Genomic DNA, 23,401 nt, shown 5'->3' with positions numbered 1-23,401 from the left:
AGAAATGTCAAGAGATAACAGCCATTCTTTTGCTCTTTGAACCTGTTTGCCCTCTCCACTGTGTCCTCTCTATCCTCACCCACACTGGGATAAGATATGTTCCTTGGTGTCCTCACGCTCCTTATCACAGGCAAAGATAAAACTGGGCAGGCCTCTTGCAAGCTCTAAGGAAGGCAGTTGAGGCCTTGCTATTATCATACCCTGTTGTACCTTGCTCCTCATCTTTCCTTTAATTTTTTTCCAACTTTACCTGCCTTCAAGTGTTTTTTCAGTTTATCCTTTCCTGGGTGGGGAGGGGAGAGGCTAGAAGATAGGCTGGCTCACAGAGGTTAGCAGGATTCCCCCTTAGTGTTTCCTGCATTTTTTTTTCCTCTTAGGCTTCTCATTTTCTTCTTCAATTTCAGGATTTTGAGACAAATAAATGCTAGGGTTCCAGAACCCATCTTTAAATTTATAAAATAACAGAATTTGGAGATCCTTAGAGATGATCTGGTTACCCTCCATTTTTCAGACACAGATTCTGAGGCTTAAAGGCAAAAAGTTATTTATTTCTTATGTATGTACACATGCAAGAATCTGTTATTCACTTATGCAACACGTGTTATTGACATTTGCTCAGTGTCATCATGTACTTCCCTGGTGCTGGGGATAGGGTGGTGAACAAGACCAAGTCTTTCCTCCTTGTGGAATTAATAGTTTAGCAATGACGACAGAAAATAAACAAGTAAACAAGTTCATAACAATTTTATTTTGAAATAAATGAACAGATTAAAATTGGGTAATGTGATAGAAACTCTGAGGCAGGAATTGGAGGTGGGAAAGTGCTTGCTGTGCTTTCTAATATTCCTCTCATTGCTGTTTTATTAGTCTGCCTTCTTCTATTATAGCATCATAGTCCACACAGAAGCTCAGCTTTCCTGGTTTCTTCCTGTTCTGGGGTCACTGTGTGTTCAGCATAATTTTTTATTTACAACTTTTAAAATATTTCCATGTCCATAGATGCCTCAGCATTGCCTGAGAGTGTGGACCTGCTACCTGCCAGTGCCAACATGGGATGCTATGTAGACATGCTTTAAAGAAGTGTTTTTCCTGTGGTTTCTCTGAGGGCCTAAGAAGATCTTGTATTCTTATCATCCATGACTTGGACTGAGAAAGTCTAAATAGTTTAGAGTGAGATCTTGGAATTAGACTTTAACAAATACATCACTGAAGCTCTAGCACTGTAACATGGCACAAATTGCAACACTTAGCCCCTCCCCAAACTTACTATCAGAGACCTGCCTCTTACTCTGCTCTATTTTTTTTTCCCCTAGCACTTTTCATACATGGCTTTTCATTTTCTGTCTCTTTGACTAAAAGTACACCTCTTGAGATCAGGAGTGTTTTTTTTTTTTTTTTTTTTTTTCCTGTTTCCCACTGTCTAAGTTTGTTTTGTTCACTATGTAACCCTGACCTGCAGCAAATATTTGTTGAACAAATAAGTAAGGGAATGAATGAAAGAAAATGGCTCAGAAGCTGTGGTTATGAGAATGGAAAAGAAATAACTTTAATTGATAAATTACTTAGCAGAAAGGCCCTTAGTTCCTCTAGGATTTCAGGGTCAGACAGTACAAACTGTTGACAGCAGCTTGAGGAGGATACAGTTATCTGGCAGCTCCTGAAGTCTTGTGCTTATACATGGGCACTTTAAGGGGCTCTCCAGAGTCCTAATGTGTACTGTGCATGTCTTCTGAAGTTGCTTATCACTTGCACAGTGAGCAAGATCCCTTTAATACAGTGTGGTGGGTTTCTTGATTCTATTTTTTCTTTTTCCATATATGTACTTTAGGCTGCTACCAAGACAGGGACAAAGTCCAAATATTGCATTCAGATTATTGCTGATTTCAGCAACTGCAAACCAAGTAAGGTAGTGGTGATGTCAGCGTGGCAGAGAAAAGGGGTGTAGAAAGAAATTGAGCATGTCTTTGACCTGTAGAGAGATGGTTGACTCTTCTAACTTCGAAGAGACTGTTGAATATGCTCGGTAAACCGTCAAAATATCACATCTTTTTATGAAAAAAATAACCTGGTTCAGTACTCCTCATGCATTGCTTATTGTTGAGCAGTTGATTGACTGTCTAATAACTGGCATTTGTATACTCTCTATTGCATCTTCTTGCTAATTTTTTTCTCTCCTTTTTTTTTTTTAAACTTTGTCTTTCTACCTTTAAAGATCCAAGCCAAGCTGAACAAGACTAAGGAGGATATCAACAAGAACATGTCATTCTTGAAAGTGGACAAAGAATATGTGAAAGTTCTCCCCTCCCAGGGTCTGAGCTCATCTGCAGTTCTGGAAAAACTCAAGGAATACAGCTCTATGGGTAAGATGCTGTTCATGTGTGTGTTGTCTCCTTTCTTACAGATGCTGATTTTGACATTGTTTAATGTTCATGTTGGTTAAGAGTAACTCATTCTTGCACAGCTAGGTGCAGTGGTGCAACCTATACTCTCAGCGACTCAGAAAGCCACATCAGGAGGGTTGCAGTTTCAAAGCTAGCCTCAGCAACTTAGCAAGACGCTTTCTCTGAAATAGAAAGGGCTGGGGATGTAGTTCAGTAGTAGAGCACCTCTGGCTTCAATTCCCTGTATAGCAGTTAAAATACAATAGCTGGGTATGGAGGTGCACACATGTAATCCCAGCAGCTTGGGAGGCTGAGGGACAGGAGGATGGTGAATTCAAAGCCAGTCTTAGCAATGTCAAGGCACTGAGCAACTCAGTGAGACCCTGTCACTAAATAAAATACAAAATAGGGTAGGGATGTGGCTCAGTGGTTGAGTGCCTCTGAGTTCAATCCTCGGTTACCCCCCCCCCCAACAAATAAGTAAATAAATAAAATAAAAATAAAAATAGCCCATCTCTAATCCTTATATTTTCAAGAGGGCCAAATTACATAATTTGAAAATTATTTTTAGATTCATCTTTCATACATAAAGCAAGCAAATCTCACAGACAGTGGAACTTGGTTTCATTTCTTTCTGGAAGCATAAATAAAACAGATACATTTGTGTTTAAAAAAACAATATATGTAATACAAATGGAACACAGAATCATATTGAAATTACAAAGTCTCTATGAAGGCACGAAAGAAAATAAAAAAGTCATTCTGATTTCATAGTCAGAAGGTAAACACAGGTCACTTATATCAGATTGGTAAAAGTAGGTATGGTCTTTCTCTCTAACTCTACCTGATGTCTCTGTGTATCTCACAGTTACACAGTGCTTTGTATGTGTGTGTGTGCATGAACACATATGGGAAGGATAAAGACAACAAATAGCTTGAGGTTTAAGAGTATAACCCCTGGAATCGGCCTGGATTCCTATACTGGTTTTGTCACTTACACGGTAATCCTGGGAGAGTTATTAACCCTCTGTCTGGCCCATTTGCTCCATCTCTACAGTCTCTACTTCCCTGGTGATTGTGGGGATTAAATTAGATCATACATAGAAATGTTGTGTGGCATACCTGGCATGTAGCAGGTGTTCAGTAAATGTTCACAATTATTGCTGCTATTTTTAACACACATTCATGTTTATTATAGAGTAAGATTATATTACAATTACTTTGTTTAAAATATGCTTTTTAATTTGGCTTACTTTTTGATTTATGGAAAAGTAGCAAAGATGATACAGAGATGTCCTGTGTGTCCTTCATCCAGCTTCTCCTGATGTTAATGTTGTACATGACCATGGCACGTTTGTCAAAACTAAAAAATTCATCTGGGGACAGGACTATTATCCAAACTAACATTCCGTGCAATCAGTTTTTCTTTTTCTTTTTTTCTTTATTTTTAGTTGTAGTTGGACACAATACCTTTATTTTATTTATTTATTTTTATGTGGTGTTGAGGATCGAACCCAGCACCTGGCATGTGCTAGGCGAGCACTTGACTACTGAGCCCCAGCCCCAGCCCCCCATTCAATCAGTTTTTCTACAAATGCCCTTTTTTCTACTCTGGAATCCAGTCCAGAATATTATGTTGCGTTTTGACAACTTTACAAATTTCTAATCGACGTGTATGAATTACTGGTGTTAGATGGTACAGCATTAGATATAGTGCAATATGTGATGGTATAGAGCAGGGTTTAATACCCTGAGACTCTGTTTAAAGATTCACATGATTATGAGGGCTGGTTGCTGCCACCATTCCTTCCTCTTTGATTTTTAAGTCATAGTTCCTTACCAAACTCTCTAACATAGTAAAAGAATAGGAGATAAAGCCACATGTCCTATTCTTAAAAGGCTGGTGACTGTGGGTCTGAAGATACATCTGGTACCCAGCAGTGTCCTCTAAGGAAAGAGTGAGAGTCAAGCCAGTAGTGAGCCAGAGCTTGGCAGATGACCTCAAGAGTGAGAAATTTGTTAGTGTACTTGCTTCTCAGCCTTCTGTCTTGTAAAGCTGAAGGTCTTTTTTTTGTGGGGCCTGTGGCTCTGTGCAGTTTTCAGTTAGTGTGTTTCTGTGAGAGCTGTCTCACTATTCACTTTCAGTAGGGCACAGTCACACTGTAGCAAAAAAGGACCAGAGACACCCACATCAGCAGATGTGTTGGTATAAGGTGGAATGTCTCTGGAGAGCACCAAAGACAGGAAGTAGGAAGTCTGACCCTCATTCTGATCCCCCTTTTAACCAGCCTCGTCTCAGGGTGACTGTACTCCTCATCTTGAATGCTTGGCATATGCTGCTGGAAACAGGAGGCTGCTTCTCTGTGGGTTTCCAGGCTTGTAGAAGAAAGGGCCCTGAGGCCAGATGCTCGCCGCTTGTCCCTCCTCATGGCCAGTGCTCATGTGGCTCCAGCTCTGAGGATAGTGTCCTGAGAGTTCACACTTTTGTGTTGTTCTGCCGACTTGCCCACAGCAGTACTCACACTTGTGACTGGACAGGAAGGTAGGGAAGGAGGGTTCGTTTACAGAAAACAGTCACTCTAAAGCCATACAGAGAACAGAGAATAAGTATAGGTAGCTTTTCTGCTGAGAAGGGGCTGAGGAAGGGGGCAGCATTATCACTAGACTGTCTGAACAAGTTTTTTTCTTTCTTAATTTAGTATAAGAATGACATGTGTCTTCACCCAACTTTTGTTTTCTCCTGTGCCCAGAGGGGTTTCTGCGTATTTGCTCTTTTAGAACCTAGCTGTTTTCCCTGGGCATTGCCTACTGATCGAGTGACCTTGACTTTCTCCACAGATGTCTTCTGGCAAGAAGGAAGAGCCTCGGGAGCAGTCTACAGTGGGGAGGAGAAGCTCACGGAGCTGCTTGTGCAGGTGAAGATGCAGCTCTAGGCCTGGGTGCTGCTCTGTGTACTTGACCTCATTTTTCTCCTCCTCCTTGTAATTAAATAAACTTAGTTAAGAAAAAGCTGCTTGTTGAATAAAACCACAGAGGTTTAGAAATTTTCTCTTTACACAGACATTCATGAATATGCATAATATTGTTACCTCTTCAGTCTGTAACAAAAAGTAAAATGTTATTTATGTTTCTATGTTTTGGAGAATCGCTATGAAAAAGGCAGAGTACTAGAGAAGGTAGTCCTAGCATTTGAGCTTTTAATGGTAGGCCAGATTTGATTTGACAAGAAGACACAGCATAGGGTCATTGAGTCATAATTTCCTCAAATCACACAACCTGAGAGATGAGCAGTATTCTTACTTATACTTCATATTATTCTCATTCTTTGTTGACTTTAGGATGGTCCTTAGCTTCTTTCATTTCTAATAATTTTTTTCTTTTTAAAATTTATTCATGGTGCTGGAGATTGAACCTAGGGCCTTGTGCAAGCTAGGCAACTGCCCTACCACGAGCCATGTCCCTTGCCCCAGTCAGTTTTATTTATTTATTTTATATGTTTAGGTTTGGATTAAACCCAGGACCTCACACATTCTAGGCAAGTGCTCTAACACTGACCTAATCCCCAGCCCTAGATTCATCATAACCCTACTTCATCATATAAAGTTAGGATTTGACTGATGATCTCTAAGGCCTTTGTGTTTGATTACTGTAATTACAAAATTGCACACAATTTACTCAGTGTTACAGTTTTGCTTAGCTATATGTTGCCTATGCTGTAGTCTGTCTTCTATGCTTAAATCTTTCAGTTAGCTCTCCATCTGTCAGATGAAGCCTGGATCTCAAGCATCAGGGAATACACAAGCAGCTCCCTCCTGCTGTTTTAAACACTCCCGATACCTTCCCATGTAGACACTTACCTTCCATTTTTCTTTAATCAATGCACTTACTCTATTTCAATGTTTTCTTCCACATTTAATTCCTCCTGTTCTAGATGAACCTTACATCTCTCAAGGATCCACTCAATGAACACTTCCAGAGTGCTCAGGTGTTAGTTATGCCCTCCTTAGAGGCCCTCACATTGTGCATGTAAACCCAGTATTGTACTCAGTAATAACTGCAGCTTTGTGCCAGGTGCTCTACGAAATGCTTTACATGCGGTATTTTGTTTAATTATTGCTAGAGCTCTATAAAGTGTGTACGGTGATTTTCCCCCTTTGCATATGAGGAAAGTCAGTCTCAAGGAGTTATTTGACCTACACAGCTAAAAGTGATAGGCAAAGCTACGATTTCAAACTGCACCTGTTGGTGTCATAGTCTGTACATTTACTACATTTATAATTCTTCCCTTACCACATTATAAAATCATTTATGCATGTCTGTCTCCTCCGGTATAATTTGACCTTTAGTTGTAGAACATATCTTACCTTTTTCTCCAGCTCCTAACATTGGGTCCAATACTTTGAAACTTTTATTTATTGCATGATTTTTTGTCCTATAGAGTGCAATAATCTTATCTCACATTTTATACTTCTTTGCAGGCTTATGGAAATTTTGCATGGAGTAACCCACTACATCCAGATATATTCCCAGGGCTACGTAAGATTGAGGCAGAAATTGTGCGGATGACTTGTTCCCTGTTCAATGGAGGTCCAGATTCCTGTGGCTGTGTAAGTATACAAAAGTGACATATACTTAGCTTTGAAGATAATAGTTTATTAAAAATGTTTTATTATACAAGTAATGTATGGCTATTGTAGAAAGATCTAGATTAAGTGCAGTTTTAAAATGTTACTTGTAATTTAGTAATCCAGAATAGACACAGTACTTTTATTTATTTATTTTTATGTGGTGCCAGAGCCTCAGACGTGCTAGGCAAGCACTCTACCACTGAGCTACAACCCCAGCTCTGGTATATATTCTTTTAGACATTTTTTTCTCTTTACCTGTTTTAAAAATTTTTAAACCTACCTAGAGTTTCTAGCATGTTTAAAGAATATTCTAGATCCACCAAATGTAAATATTTTGCCAAATCTGTTCTCCACTGCTTTTGTTCCCTCCCTCTTTCTTTTCAAGCTTAGTCATTGACACACCTACCTACCACCCATTTATCTTAATTCTATTGAACCCTTTAATAGTCCTTTTTTTTTAAAAAAAAAAAAAGTGTTTTTGTATTTTTTTTTATACTTTTATTTTGTTTATGTGGTGCTGAGGATTGAATCTAGTGCCTAGGCAAGCTCTACCACTGAGCCATAACCCCAGCCCCAAGTAGTGTTTTTTTAATTACTATATTAGCATCATAAAAATCAGCATATTCTGGTATTCACTAGTTAACCAAAGTGGTATTCCTGGTATTTCTTTTCATAGCAAAATTCTGAAACTGTTAGGAACTGAACTAATCACAATACAGTGCAGGCCCTACTGAAGGGGTAATGACTTAGGGGACATGGTGACGTACTTGCACCAGGTGGGTATTCTTCTCACTATTAGACAATGAACTTTTTAAAGTGACCATAAGTTAAATATCCACAAAATAATTGACCTTTTCTAGTAAACTTAAAGATACATGTGCCTTATGACCTAGAAATTCTGCTACTCAGGATAGACTTTAGAAAAATTAGTGCACATGGGTATCAGGATATATGTAAATGAATGTTCATAGCAGCATTATTTGTGGTGGCAAAAACTGGAAGTAATTCAAATATCTCAGTTCATTGTAGTTTTTATTCATATTCACACTCAAATTACCCATTTTTGGCCAGTGGAAACATCTTCATTTTGGCTCTTGGGTCCTTTTCATGATTCAACTAACCAAGTAGCCTTTGAAAACTTCCTTGCAGACACAGAATCAGCTGTTTCTTCAAGGAGCTCTGGTTTAGTTACAGCTATGTAAAATATTTACATGGTTTCAGAGTCACATTTATAGAATATGACAGATTCTGGAAAAACTTGAACACAACCAAGAAGAAGAAAGAAATAGAAAGTACAAAAGAGAGGCTAAGACATAAGAGGGACAGAGAGAGAAGAGCCAGCACATGTGATTTGGCTGTTTGAGAACAGCCAGAGAAAACAGATGACCTGAAAGGGAGAACTTGAACAACTGATGTTCTCAGTAGCAACTCATGGGGGCTGTTTGGGTAGTTGAAAGATCCTCTATGAGCTGGAGAATTATTGGAGGTGGATGGTAAGTAGAGAGTTTTATTAATTCTCTCTTTAATCATGGCTAATCTGCTTAGTTGTTCCATTGGGCTTTTGAATTCACTTACTGTACTTTTCATTCTTTGAGAATTCTGCTCTTATTTTATGATATTGTTTTTTGCCATACTTGGGATTGAACCCAGGGCTTGTATATGCTAGGCAAGCACTCTTTCTCTGAGTCACATCTCCAGTCTTATTTATTTATTTATTGAGACAGGGTCTTGCTAAGTTGCCCAGGTTGACTTAAACCTGCCTTAGCCTTCTGAGTAGCTAGGAATATAGGCATGTGCTACTGTGCCCCATTTGTTTATTTTTGTTTCCTTGTTTTAAATCTGCTTGATTCTTTAAAGTTCCTTTCCTTGGTTTATAGATTATTTGTTTAAATATGTTGCACATGCATACTTTATGTTCTGCGTGATGATTTTTGTATCCATGAGCCTTACCTGTCTTACTCTGCTCCTTTTCACTTTTTATTTCCTTTTATCCATGATTGCTCCCCTCTGTCCATTTGAATCACTCATTTTCCTGGGAACTTCACCTATAGGGATTCTTTGAGCCTAGATTGAAGTTAGTTCTTGCAGAGAACATTTTGAGTTACTTTTGCCAGTTGCTGGGAGGTTACTGAGTATTGTACAGTTCTCAGGTTGGAAATAATTTTGTAGCATGGAGGTCATGTCAGTTCAGACCACAGACTCACATAAAGCTGTCTTGTCTCAAATTCTAGAGTCTTTTTCTTTCCCTTAGTGTGAGATTGAGAAAGGCAACATCCTTTTGTTCTAGAGGAGTTTGTTTCTCTTGCACCTAAGAGTGTGTGGGTCTTCAGCCATCTTCTGTTAGAGCCCTCCTTGGACAGGCCTTCAGATTAGCTCCTGGTCCACAAGCTGTTCATTTGTCTCCTGGGGTTGGTTCCTCCTTAAGAAAAGAGCTAGTTTGGGCAGTCACTTTGTCTTGCAGGATTGTGTATTTCACTTTGTTTTGGAGCTTAGTATATTTCTTTATGTTAACTCAGTGATGGGTGTAATTTTTTTTTTAGGTGTAGATAGATATAGTACCTTTATTTTATTTATTTTTATGTGGTTCTGAGAATTGAACCAGTACCTCATGTGTGCTAGGCAGGAGCTCTAGGTATAGATAGATACAGTACCTTTATTTTATTTATTTTTATGTGGTTCTGAGAATTGAACCAGTACCTCATGTGTGCTAGGCAGGAGCTCTATCACTGAGCTACAACCCCAGTCCTGGATGTAAAAAAATTTTTTAAATGTTTTATCCGCCTTTTTACTTATTTCAGTTAGAAAAATTGCTCAGGGTATTAATCTGTGTTGCTGGAAATTCCATAATTCCCTCCCCACACACACGTGACAGGTCTTTGTATATTTGAAAGCCTCTTTCTTTCTGAATCTTGTCTTTCACATCTTTTCTAAGTGGCCTGGGTATTTGTATTATTTCATGGGTTAACAGCCATTGCAGTCCTTCTCTGAATGCCCTTGGCTATCTCTGGTCAGATGAGCATGCTCTCTAAGTGGAAGGTGGCATTGATCTTTCAGTCTCTCTTTTTAAAATTTGGGTTCACTAAATTTATCTCAAACTTTTATCTCTAAATCAGTAGTTTTATCTTTATTCTCAGTAGAGTTTGTTCTGTTTCTTGCTGTTCCTAATGAATTTATTATTTCTGTATCGGTGCCAATTGCTACTTCTGTTTTTTAGGTCTGTAGTTTCATTGCTCAGTCTTTGAACTCTGGTTTTCTTGAATTGCAATCCTGTGGTAGTGTCCTAGAGTAAGAGGCAGCCATAAGGGATTGCCTTCTGTACCTTGGCTTGTTCCTTGAGTAGAGCTTTTATTTTGCATACTGCATACTATCCCACCTCCCCCGTTTCATAGGTTGCACAGTTGCTGTTTCTTCATCTTGGCTCATCCTGGGGTGACTCTCTTCAGTCTGTTCTGACACACACTAGATGACTTCTTGTCTGCCACTATTTGGTTGGTGGCAGGACTCAGCTAAAGCTTTATTCTTTCTGTTAGAATTTCTAGTCTGTATTTCTGAGATTATGTTATTGTTCTTTCTGGCCATTTGGAAAAGAGCAACTTGCTTTGAGCTTTGATTATTGCTTTAATCTCCCCTGAATCCCAAGAGTCAGGCCTGGTGTTCTGTCTCTCCCCAGTTCACTCATTTCTCCTGAGCAACCATGTCCAGTATTCACTGATCAGAAGAGAGGGAAGGTCAGGAAGCTTTCTCCATTTGTTTCTCTGAAGGTTTTTATAGGCTGTTAATGAGAATTCTCCAGATTTTCTTAACTGCCTAGTACATTTTCCTTGCAGATTACGAACTATGTTTTGCTATGTAACTCTTTTAATGCTGTGCGTGTTTCTCTCTCTCTCTCTCTCTCTCATTCACTCACTCTTTTTTTTTTCTTCTTTGCTTCCTATTTTATATGTTAAGGGGAGAGGAAACTCGGTGAAGTAATTTCAATTTTCCATTTTAATCCAGAAATCCAACCCTAGGAGCTTTTTGTATTGTGACAATTAAACTAAGTCTCTCCCATCATGATCTTTTCTGGTGACTGGAGTAGAGACCAGGGGATAGTCTGATTCCCAATCTCTTCTAGTACTTGGACTTCTATAAAATAACTAATTAGCTCCGGCATTATCTGAGTGTCTCTCTCACCCCCAGCTCTTCCTGTCTCCTGTTTCCCTCTCTCCTCCCTTAGTCTCTGCTCTTATTTCTGTTTCTTTCTCTTTATTTTGCTCTTTCTTTCTCTTGAGGAGTCGCTTTTGGTGAAGGAAGAGTTTAGTGTTGAGAAGTAAGAAGCAAGTGAAGGCCAAATGACTGGGCCATCTTTAGACTATTCCTAAGGGTCTTTTACTCTTCTCATTCTTAATTTTTCAACCTTGAAACTTTCCTTTTATTAACTGTGTTTGCCTCAGCTACTGTGTATGAGAGGTGACTCCATACATTGAAGAAATCTGGTTGTCATGTGGAACATTGCTGGCTTATACAAATACATCAGGACCAACTGCGTCTGAAAGAAAATATCTTGTTTTCTTAATCTATACGTTAGAGTGAGAGTTTTTATACATGCTGAAAGAAGTTGAATAACATAACAAGTACTTAACTGGCACCTCCATTTTCTTACCTCACAATTAAATATCTGTTAGATAGAAGTGGGAGAGTAACAATATATATATATATATTTTTTTTATTGGTTGTTCAAAACATTACAAAGATTGGGCTGGGGATGTGGCTCAAGCGGTAGCGCGCTCACCTGGTGTGCGTGCGACCCGGGTTCGATCCTCAGCAGCACATACAAACAAAGATGTTGTGTCCGCCGATAACTGAAAAATAAATATTACCAAAAAAAAAAAAAAAAACCTCTCTCCCTCTCTCTTTAAAAAAAAAAAAGTAACAATATTTTTAAAAGCAGAATTTAGGAATCAGAAGTAAAAATTTAGAAGTAGGATTTAGGCATTCTGCTTTCACAGTACACTCGTGCTTGCCCAACAAAGTAATGATGTTGATTTGATTAGTTATTGGTCAAAAAACAGGACACAGGAAGTGGGTGAATCATAATTTGAAAATGTTTTTTGCTTCGGTTATTACCAAACCTTAGGAACCTGAGATTGCTGGAGATTGGCTTTGCTGGCACTTCCCTGACTTTCTTCACAGCTGGCTGGCTCCTCACATGAGATTCTGAGATTTTGTGCTAGGCCACAGGATGGCCTGCTGATGTGTAGAGCTGGTCTCAACTCTGAGCACTTTGTCTTCTCTCGCATGGAAATGCAGAGACCTACAAACAAGTGTCCCATGCCCGTTCTGCATGTGTTATTCTGCGGATGAATCTCACATGAAGGCTTCCTGAGTCAAAAAATGGCTTAACTTTTCTGAGTTAGTTTTCATATAACCCCTGGTCACTAGGATTCTGTATACAATGGTATTTTTGTCCTGTATATGGATGGATATTAGGAAATAATCACCCTTTCTCTTTCCATCTTGTATTAAGCTACACTAAATATCAAAACATAGATGGGCTACTACTCACCATCAGATGCTAACATAAGACATTGAATGAATTGTTAGGGACTCAGTTTTCTTACCTTTGAAAAGAAAAACTGGAGATGGTATGAATTTTCAGAGATGGTAAATCTAAGAAGATATTCTGCTAGCTAAGTGCTGTAGTCTTTTGTTTTTTTGGGAATTATTCATTCTCAGATATTTTTAGAAGATAGCCAAGTGGCTGTGATATGCCTGTGCTGGTCACAGTTTACGGAGATCAAGTCAGGCATCAAGAAATGTCAGGAAGAAAAGGAAGGAACCACCCCTAGACCAACCAAAGCAGCTGTGTCCCCATGTCCAGCACCTGGTCCCTCTGCCATCGCCACTGTGCCCAGGAGACAGGCTGAAGGAGATGTTAAAGGAGATGAAGCCGAGGTGAAGGATGAACCATAGAGAAGATCTGCAGGGTTGTCTGCCAAACCTGCACCTCCTGAGCCAGAGCCCAAGCCTAAAGAGACCCCTGCAGAGAAGGGAGAGAAAGTACCCACAGGGAAAAAGGGAAGAGTGACGCCGGCAAGGACGCGAATAACCCTGCAGAAAGTGGAGATGCTTTGATAACTGTCTATTTCGGGTGACTGTTCAGTTTGAAATACTATTTTTATCAAGTTTTATAAAAATACAGAATTTTGGTTTACTTTTTTTTTTTAAGCTATGTTGTTAGCACATAGAACATGTCATTGTGGTTTTGGGGAAAGGAGCATACGTCACTAGTAGAATGTCTCCAAAGCTGGATTGCTGTGGGGGAAAACATCTTTCCCTGATAATTTTAAAAGACTTGCCCCTGGCTCCCAGGAGGAGGGACTCCCTGATGTTGGCACACAGAGCCTTGGCACAAAGCCTTGTGGTATGGAAAACTCAAATTCATCTTTATATCCTTGTCTCCCTCTCTGCCTCATACTTGTGAATGGGATAAAATGCACTATCCTCTCTGAATTAATGCAGAAAAATAAGTGGATTGTAAACAGGGTGAATCTGGGCAGATACGTGTTTCTCCAGACAGTGCTAAGCACTCACTTATTTAGAGTTTTCTTTCTTTTTCTGAAGCAAGATTAGGCTTTGCAACATAGCCAGTGTTCCTTCTGGAAGACAGAGCAGTGTCTGCCCTGTAGTAAGGACCCAAATCCTTATCTGTTTCTGCACCAAACAGTGTCAGGATTAGGGCAGGTAGTACATTTTGATATCTGTCCCTAACTCCCCCTGTTGATGGCTTCTTTTCTTTATTATAGGTGACCTCGGGGGGAACAGAAAGTATCCTAATGGCCTGCAAAGCTTATCGGGACCTGGCCTTAGAGAAAGGGATCAAAACTCCAGAAATGTATGTATCTGCTTCCTCTCTGAGATTGTCCCTGTTGAGTGCTGCTGTTTGTCTGCTGGTGGCCCATTTCCTGCTGCCTCTCTTCTTCTAACAATCCAGTCTCCTCTCCCTCTCTCCTGGCTCCTCTCCCCGTCCTTTCACGTTCAACAAAATTCTGTTACTGTTACATACCGTTCCCACTCCTGCAAGTTTGTGTGCGATATGTATTACGAGCAAGAATGACATCCTGTTTCCAAAAGTGACAGAGTTGATTCCTGTGGTTTAAATCCTATGATTTTTAAGTTTTCTGAAGCCTAAGGAAAACTGTCTACTTATCTTAGTTCAGTGGAAGTTTCTCAAATGTTTCAGGCTGGATGTATTAGGGTGCTCCCTAGAAAAAATTCAATCTGAGGGTTATTCTGGAAGGAAAAATTATTACTCTTTGAGATTTACTCATGTATCTACCTGTGAACATAATTTTCGTGTTTAGTTATATATATATTTTTTTTCTATAGACTGTCTCCTACAGTCTAATTATTCCTCACTGTTTGGGTTAATGTGTTTTCTGTAAGTGGCAGTGACGAAGGAGTTTCTGTTACACGTGATCTTAGAATGTGACTCATACTTAGCCTAAGAGAATAAATCAGGCTGCCATTCTTGCTTCATGTGTAAGTCTTTGGTGCTTTATACTTACCATAATAAGAGTTTTCTGTCTTAAAGGGAACAGAGCAGTTGTGAGGATGAGTGAGGAAAGTCAGAGAGCAAGTGTGTCTATGCACAGCTCCTCTTGCAACACTGTTTGACATGCTGCTTCCAAGAGTGAAGGAGAAGTAGAGATTTTAGTTTCTCATAGGCTCATGATCTTTCAGAGTTGGGAGGGACAGTTGACCTGGTGTATCCCTGCCAGGAACCCTGTGTCCCTGAGGGAGACACCTCAGGCACCTCAAGGAGAAGCTGCTTCTCCTTGAGGTGCCTTAGCATAGCCAGCCTTTAGAATGCTCCGCCTTGTCCTGCTCTTATTTAAGCCCCTTGAATTCCTCCTGCCATGCCTAATTTGTGCTTTGATTCTCTCCCTTTGGATTTACTTCTGAGTTCTTTCTTTGGCCAGAAGGATTTCCTAACTAAATAGTGGGGAGAAGGTTTCTACAGAAAATGATCAGACTTCTTTTTGTTTACACTTAGAAAACAATGTGAATACTTCCAGTGATTTGAGGAAAAAATAATCAGAAGTTTACTTCTGATGAGTTAGTTGGCTGCTAACTGGGCCCTCTCTTGAACCCTGTCATGTCTGAGTTTCATTATTCTCCTTTCCCCCGACCTCTAGTGTGGCTCCCCAAAGTGCCCATGCCGCCTTTGACAAAGCTGCCAGTTATTTTGGGATGAAGATTGTGCGGGTTGGCCTGAATAAGATGATGGAGGTGGACGTGCGGGTGAGTGCTCTGGAGGCATGGGGGCAGGATGTGCACCACTTTCCTTCCCAGTCACACACAGACAGCCCCTCTGTCGCAGAGTACCAGCAGCTGTCCCTGACCGTGGTGATGGACTGTGCTTCCATCTTTTCCTAGATCTGTTAATCCTAGAATATGACCAAGCCCCTAGGTTGGGACCTTAAAGACTTGTATTTTGCTTTCAGCACCTTCACTTTATTTTCCTTTCTCTCAATTTTACTTCTAACATGAAGTCAATGTGAATGAGCCACTCCAAGACTCAGCTGTGGTTTTGATTGGCCTGAATTAGTGCCATTGTCATTCCTAGTAGTAATTGTTTTTAAGCTTCACCTGTCAGAATCACACTTGAGAACCCTGCGAGAGTCCAAGGGGTTGTGGAAGTTGCTTTATTATTGTAGTCCACAGATGAGGAAATAGACTGTGAGGTTAAATGATTTACTATTGCTTAGTACATTGTGGGGCTGGGACTCTTTGCCTCTTACGTCGGTATTTCTTTTCCCTTCTTATCTTGTGCTCTGGACAGTTCCCTGAATAGCCCTCTCTGTCCCCCATGGTGGAAGGAAGTCTTTCCTCAGGCCGCAGCAGTGGAGGGGACACTGGTGCAAAACACTAAGCTGTGGCCCAGATTGCACCACAGCAGAAGAGAAGAGTAATTGTAGATCACTCTTTTTGCAGAAACATAGATTCCCATGTTTCTTGAAACTTTAAATCCCTAGGCAATGAGAAGAGCCATCTCCAGGAACACTGCTATGCTGGTCTGCTCTGCTCCACAGTTTCCTCATGGTGTGATAGATCCTATCTCCGAAGTGGCCAAGGTGATGAGATAATTGAGCTAATACGGTGGTCAGACTGATATTTTAAAATAGAATCAAATGGAGGGTTGGGGATGTAGCAGAGTGGAAGAGGACTTGCCTAGATGTGGGGCCCTGGGTCCAATCCCCAGTACTACAAGGAAAAAAGAAAAAAGAAAAGCAGATGATAAAAAAATAGAATCTAATGGTACAATACTTATCGGACAGAAGTGGTTTTGATTTTAGGTTTAAGCACAGTGGTGATGAATTGCTCTTATCAGCCCCTAGGGTAAGCCCTGCAGTCCTGTTTGGGACCTCTGAAAGTCATTAGTTTATGCTTTGGGGAGTGTAATTAATACATGACCAAGGTGTCTCTTTAAAACTAGATATTCTGAAATAGTGTTGCCTTTTAGATTTAGATCAGGATGTAATCTGCATTTAGAAACATGGACACCATCGACTGAAGGCTAAATACAATTGAAAGATAACTGTGTTAGAAATATAAAAAATAGCCAGGTTTGATCACAGGGGAGATATGGTACAGGATGGCTGTGCCTTCATAGCCCACCTTTCCACCCATGTCCTACAAAGTTTTTATTATAGGGTTATAATGAAATTCTCTGATGTTCTTTGTTTTTTGGAACCAGCTGGCTGTCAAGTACAAAATACCTCTTCATGTAGATGCGTGTCTGGGAGGCTTTCTCATCGTCTTTATGGAGAAAGCAGGATACCCACTGGAGAAACCATTTGATTTCCGAGTGAAAGGTGTGACCAGCATTTCAGCTGATACCCACAAGGTGAGTTAGGGAGGAAATCAAATACTGACAGTTGGTTATTTTGACTGTTATCTATAAAATAAATTGGCTAATGCATTAGTTTGTCCTTTAAGCATAAAATTAAATCTGGCTCTTTGCTCTCATCTCGTCAACCATTCAGGTGATGGGATTGTAGTGGTACAGGTGGAAAGCCATAGTGGAAAGGATCTGATGTCTTTGCCTCACAGTGACTAAGAGACCTTCCCTGTCACTCACTGCATGTAACCAGGGCATGCCAGCTCAGTGACCATTGTAACAGGGTTCGCTGAAGCTTTGAGGCTGCTTGTGTTGGTGGAGTTGGTGAGTGTTGATCCTGGAGTTCCTTAGCAGGTGGCTGTTGATGCTACAGCTCCTGTGCTGGGGCCCTGGACTGAGTACTGTGCATGACTGGGATGCACTGATGGGAGAATCCTTGGGGAAGAGGGTGCCTGTGTGCTCAGGTATTTAGCTTATGATGTTTGAAATGCCTGTGCCTGTGCTGTTGGTGAGCCAAGGTGAAGTTGAGATCAGCTGGCCATTCTTGACAGTGTATCCAGATGTAGGAGTATTCAGCCTCAGGAAGCTGAACCTTGTTGAGAGTGCATGTTCAGAGCTTGTTTTAAATTAAGAAGATTTAATAACATAGGGAGATTTGTTTTTCAAACTCTAAATGATCTGCAGTCAGTTTTCAATCAAGATCTGTCTTGCCTTACCACACCAGCTGCTTCTGGGCCCCTGCATCTTCACCATGCATTTTTGGGTGGGTCTGGGGATGAAATTGGTTCCATATTATCTTCAGTAAGGGTTAATTAGGAGGGCACATTTTCTATTAGGAAACCAGTTACACAGTGTATGTCATGCTGCATTAAGTACCTTTTCGATTCTGAGCACCACAATGTTCTTAAAAAGAAATATAATATTAAGCAAAAAAGGATGGGAAAGTGGTCAGATTGTGATTTTAGTTGCTCTGAGTGACTTCATGCTTTCCTGGTTTCCAGTAGAAATTTATCCTTGTTTCCATCCTGATGTATCATCCAGAGAAAGTTTTTAAATAAGGAAAACCCCATGCTAGGCTGGAGAGGAAACCCATCAACTGAGCGAGGCACCATTCTTCCCTGGCCTCAGTTCCTCACCCCTCACTCACAGAGAGAATCTGAACTCCACCCATTAAGTTCCTTCTGCCTTCAACACTCTAAGTGTGAACCCTTAGTGTGAGTGCCGAACATCGCCGTGCCTGGTTCTCAGGGCCAGTGCTGCTGGGCAGAGCCACTCTAACATGTCACTTTCTCTCCTCAGTACGGCTACGCCCCCAAAGGCTCGTCAGTGTTGTTGTACAGTGACAAGAAGTACAGGAGCTACCAGTTCTTCATTGGCACAGATTGGCAGGGTGGCATCTATGCTTCCCCAAGCATCGCTGGCTCACGGCCTGGTGGCATCATTGCGGCCTGTTGGGCGGCCCTGATGCACTTCGGTGAGAACGGCTATGTTGAAGCTACCAAACAGATCATCAAAACCGCTCGCTTCCTCAAGTCAGAGTATGTGTGGAGGACGGGGACTCTACCTTGCCTCTTGCTCTTTCTGCTAGTTGGCTTAAGGCATCTGCCTGGCCATGCCCCCATAGCCTGACTCCTTTGACATCTCCTGGGAGATCTGGGTAGAAGGACAGTAGCTCAGGTGTCAGTGCTGGCGGGAGGAGATGCTTCCCTTCTCTGCTGTGACTTGGGAGTAGGTAGAGGGATAGAAGCCAGTGGTTCTGATTCTTTAGGTCTAGATGGAGTTTGGATTTGGGATTTGTAGTGTTCTGCCTGTGATTCTGGTCTTCTAAGAAACACTGATCCCAGCCTAGCTGCTTTAGTGTAGAAGATGAGAAGACCAAAGCCCCAGAAGGTAGACTGTGTTATAGGGAAGGCTTTGGATGATTGAGAGATGATAGCCAAAGGATGTATGTGGCTGAATTTCCTTTTTGTTTGCTTATTTTCAGACTGGAGAATATCAAAGGCATCTTCGTTTTTGGAAATCCTCAGCTGTCAGTCATTGCTCTGGGCTCTCATGATTTTGACATCTACCGACTGTCTAATTTGATGACTGCCAAGGGGTGGAACTTGAACCAGTTGCAGTTCCCACCCAGGTATGCTTGAAGAAGCCTTTTTTCCCTCCTTCACTCCATGGCCTTTGAAGAACTTGGGTAGCAAGGTAACCTGATGCACAGTTTGACTGCTAGACCCTAGCATTTTCTTGGTGAGGTCATTATCTGTAGGACTTCTGTCTCACCACATGCAATTTAATTAGGCATTAAGAGATTTGCTGTCGATTTTAGCAGAATCAGGTAGCAGACATCTGAGACAAGTGGTCAGCTGTGAGAACCACCCCCCACTCTCTCTCAAGTCACTATACTTTCTGATCTCTTTTATATACAGTCATGAGATTGCTAATAAAATACTTGTGGCCTGGTAATATTTACCTCACAACCTTCTAGAAAGGTCTCTGATCATCCTGGCCTGCCCCTGTGTTCTTCGTATGCTTTTCTAACCTGTCTTTCACAATACCCTTAGGTCCTTTGCTCCAGCTGAATGAGCCTGCTCAGTGTCCTTTACGTAGAGCCTGCCTTTCGTGGATGGCTGCCATTGCCAGCCCTATCTCCTTTTTTTTTCTTCTGGTACTGGAAATTGAACCGAGGGCCTCTCAAAGGCTGGGCAAGTGCTCTACCACTGAGCCATACCCAGCCTTTTACTGTTCATAATTCTGCCCTTATCCTCCCTTCAGGGTGAAAGAGTTTCCTCATTGCCCTGGAGTCCTTTGAGACCCAAGCCACATGGTCCTTTCCCTATGAAGGCTTTTCATCTAAAATAAAGCATCCCACTGGTGGTCCTGGGGTTGGAGGAATCATGATGGACAGCTTGAAGGGAGGGGTGGCACAGGACAAGCAGCTGTGTTCATTCTCTTAGGATGGTTCTTGACTCTGCCAAGAAGCCCTGATGCCAGCCTATGCTCGACAAACCAAGGATTTGAAAGCCCTGACCCATAGGACTGGGAACAATGGGAAGAGGCAACCAGTCAATTCCTGTATTGGGAAATGCTTTATTTTAGAGCATATTTTTCTTTTTTCAAGGTTTATCTCTCTCTCTCTTTTTCTCTTCCCATAGTATTCATTTCTGCATCACATTAGTACATACCCGGAAGCGAGTAGCAATCCAGTTCCTAAAGGACGTCCGAGAATCTGTCACCCAAATCATGAAGAATCCTAAAGCCAAGACCACGGGAATGGTGAGGACACATGGAGATTTTTTTCCCTCCTTGGAAGGTTTTGGTGTTGGTGTGGGGGTCTGAAAGAATCAGACACTTGGGAGTGTGTTCCTGTCTCTGTCCCTTTTCACAAACTTCCCTCCTTGTTAGTTAATCGTTGTGGATGATCTCTCCCTGCCCATTCCCAGTGTTGTCTGGGAGTCTCAACTGACATATATTACATATAAAGCTTCTATAACTGTGGATTAGAAAGTGTTGTACAAAAGCAGGTGAAAACAGTGTCCATTTGAAAAAATAATTTGACACAGAAAGTCAACAGACACATTTTCTCTGGAGTTTTTTTAACAGCAAATCCTGTAGAATAGTTCCTTTATGCAGAAAGGCAGACGGGAAAATACCTTTGCATAGTTCACTGTGCCAGCTGTTTATCTGATAGAATGAACCTGAGTCAGGAAGGTCAGTGGGTGCACATGGAGAGCTAGGACTCGGGGAGCAGGGATCATAACCACAGTTTCATTTTTGTTTCTTATTCGTCACCACTAATAACGTATCCTTGATTGGATTTATAGGGTGCCATTTACGGCATGGCCCAGGCAACTGTTGACAGGAATCTGGTTGTGGAATTGTCCTCAGTCTTCTTGGACAGCCTGTATAGTACGGACGCTGTGACCAAGGGCAGCCAAATGAATGGTTCTCCAAAACCCCGCTGAGCACGGACCCTTTCCAGTCCCAAGGAGCATCTGGTCTTTAGAAGGTTCTCGGGGGATGGAACAGGCTGCGTGCAACTTTGACATTTGTTCCTGCTGCATAGAGCACCACGAGGTAGACCACGAGACAGCTTACGCCTCAGGATGTTGGTTCCTCTTGTTACTTTTTAATGATTTTTTAATTTGAAGACCCCAGAGGATTCTACTGCATAATGATTCTTCCTTTGTCATAAATGTTACCCTAGGAATTGTTTTAACTTTTTCCTTCTCTAACTTCTCAGCTTTCGTCTTTGCTCAGTTCTTATGTGGTGGCTCTGGCCTGTCTTGATTCTATAGGGAAGCTGTAAGATAGCAAAAGGGTTTCCTTGTTACCTAGGTAGATGTTTTGGCTAGCTAGGCAGCACAGAGTATGGAACAGGTATTTCCTTGGGTGGATGTTAGGTACATTCTAGGTAGGAGTCTCTCGCAGCCCTCTGCTCAAGAGTATTTCAGTTATCTTTCAAAATCTCTTTCATTGCAGCTTGTTCTGTTTTTCCAGGACACAGATTGGCCAGGTTGCTGTTCCCTGTTGTGCAGCACTGGAGTGGTTGACCACATCTGCTCCATTGCCCATGGCAGGGTATGGAATGCTCCATTGTCCTCTTGTGTGCTGACAGGCCCTATGAAATGTTGGTTGTCGTCGCCATCTTTGGAGATGCTTATTTGAAATGATGTTTGTTACTGTTTCCCTAGAGTACGAAGAGAATGGTTTCCAGAGCATCTAGGGCTTTCTGGTTGTGGTGCTGCCTCCCTGCGTTGGCAATGGCCAGAGTATACTTGAGTCCTTTCGGTGATGAGCAAAAACCAAATGGTTTTCTATACTTCCCTGAATATCAACATAGGTGAGCATCCAGGTTCCAATATGGGTCACCAAAGTTAGTGGTGGTTCTGCCTCGCACTAAGGGATTCTGTCTGCTGAAGGAAAGCTCAGAGCACCTCCACAAGTTGCCTTGACTTACCCTAGGTGGGTGTGGAAGGGCGTGGAGAACATTTCCTCTCTCCACATCTTCTTGCCTCTTCCTCTTTGATTTACTTTCCAAAGGTACTAGGCAATTTAGCCTCAGGTACTGGATGCTCCGCAGCCCTGGCTAAAAGGGAGCAACAGGGGAACAACAAACATTTTGGAATAGGAATGTACGACTTCCAGCAGCCATTGTAGTCTAGGGCCTGGATTCCTCCAGGAGACTAGTTGCTCAGGGTGTGCAGGGGGAAAGAGCCAATCCTGCGCTCACTTCCTTCTTTTCTCCCTTTTTTGGGGCCCTGATCTAGGTTGAGACACTGTCCTTCTCTAGTGACATTATACCATGTGCCTTTCTCCCCAGCAGTGAGCTCTTCCTGACCCAGTCCTAGGGGAAGTAGACCAGTCTTAGAAGTCCTTGTTCTGCTGGCAAGAACTTAGGAACAAGTCCAGAGCAACTTCACTCTGTTCCCTCCCCTTCTCAGGGACTTGTGCCTTCCAGGCTGCTGTCCTCAAGCTGCCCTCGAGTTCCTTAGCATGTCTGTCACAGGTGTTCTTTAGCACTGTACTTTTCACCCAGTAACTGTGACAAGCTGGCCACATCATTGCAGGGCTGATCGTGTGAGTGTATGCTCACGTGCTTGCTTCCCTCCTGTTTGCTCTGCAGTGCGTTGTGGGGTTCAAGAGCGGTTGATGTACCTTTGTGTGTCAGGAAGAGGCTGAGATCTTTAGGACATGGGAGTCACACACTTCCTCCTACTTGCTGAACTGGTGGGCACTTCCTTGAGAGAGTAGCTGTGGTTGGAGCCAAGAATTGTCCCAGGCCTCCAGGCATCATGTTGGAGGTGGTCCAGGGACTCGGGGCCACCCAACAAGCTGCACCATGGCTTGCTAGCTGCTAAAAAGGAGAAGCATATGCCCTTTCTGTTTCCCCAGGACCAGACCCTGAGCCATTCACTTCCTCTGTACTGTGACAGCACTGGTGCTGGAGGCGGTGGTGGTTTTCAAAGGGACCGACTGTAACCACTTTAACTTATGATTAAGAGCCTTAGTTTGACTTAACACTTGTGTAGGCTTTCATTTTGTGTAGATTTGTGTGTGTGGGGTGTGTGTGTGTGTGTGTGTGTGTGTGTGTGTGCACATAATTCCTAGTATGTGGCTCAGGTGAGTAGGGTATCTATTAATGGTATCATGTTGCTAACAGATGTCACTTTGGCTTCTGCAAAAACTATACTGTCTTGTTTCTGCATTAGAAGTAAGTAGTCCTGTGAAAATACTGCCACGTCACTTTTAATATTACCAGTTTTATACTTGGAAAATGGTACTTGCCTCTTTTAAATCTTTTTTGTCTTCTCTAACCTCTCCCCTCTTCAAAAATACGCTCCCTTCCTAATTGCAGCAATAATCTCTTTAAAAGAAATTAAACAATTAAATGTCCCACTGTGGATGGTTACATTCATTTATTTACTGGGGTGCACACAAACCAGATCATCCATTCCCTGATGGCAGCGCTCCAATGGGCTGTGGTGAGGGATCGCCCCCTGGTGGTGAATCGTCAT

The 23,401-nt window shown here is 41.7% G+C and overlaps 1 protein-coding gene across 2 annotated transcripts in view; it reads left to right on the top strand.

Annotated features, from left to right (window-relative positions):
* Sgpl1 (sphingosine-1-phosphate lyase 1) overlaps positions 1 to 23,279 on the top strand; it is a 49,688-nt gene extending 26,409 nt beyond the window's left edge. For both annotated transcript variants that reach the window (XM_005325941.5, XM_021726765.3), the window contains exons 5-15: positions 2,213 to 2,360; positions 5,220 to 5,296; positions 6,860 to 6,988; positions 13,795 to 13,883; positions 15,187 to 15,292; positions 16,027 to 16,125; positions 16,749 to 16,898; positions 18,192 to 18,430; positions 18,877 to 19,023; positions 20,039 to 20,159; positions 20,708 to 23,279. In XM_005325941.5, coding sequence (XP_005325998.2) covers positions 2,213 to 2,360; positions 5,220 to 5,296; positions 6,860 to 6,988; positions 13,795 to 13,883; positions 15,187 to 15,292; positions 16,027 to 16,125; positions 16,749 to 16,898; positions 18,192 to 18,430; positions 18,877 to 19,023; positions 20,039 to 20,159; positions 20,708 to 20,848 — 1,446 coding nt within the window. In that variant the 3' untranslated portion in view covers positions 20,849 to 23,279. The remainder of the gene's footprint in view (positions 1 to 2,212; positions 2,361 to 5,219; positions 5,297 to 6,859; positions 6,989 to 13,794; positions 13,884 to 15,186; positions 15,293 to 16,026; positions 16,126 to 16,748; positions 16,899 to 18,191; positions 18,431 to 18,876; positions 19,024 to 20,038; positions 20,160 to 20,707) is intronic.
* The last annotated feature ends 122 nt before the right edge of the window (positions 23,280 to 23,401 follow it).

Source organism: Ictidomys tridecemlineatus, chromosome 1, assembly GCF_052094955.1.
Source record: "Ictidomys tridecemlineatus isolate mIctTri1 chromosome 1, mIctTri1.hap1, whole genome shotgun sequence".
In the NCBI taxonomy this organism is placed as follows: domain Eukaryota; kingdom Metazoa; phylum Chordata; class Mammalia; order Rodentia; family Sciuridae; genus Ictidomys; species Ictidomys tridecemlineatus.
The sequence above is the reverse complement of the archived record's forward strand: the minus strand, read 5'-3'. Positions and strand labels throughout refer to the sequence as shown.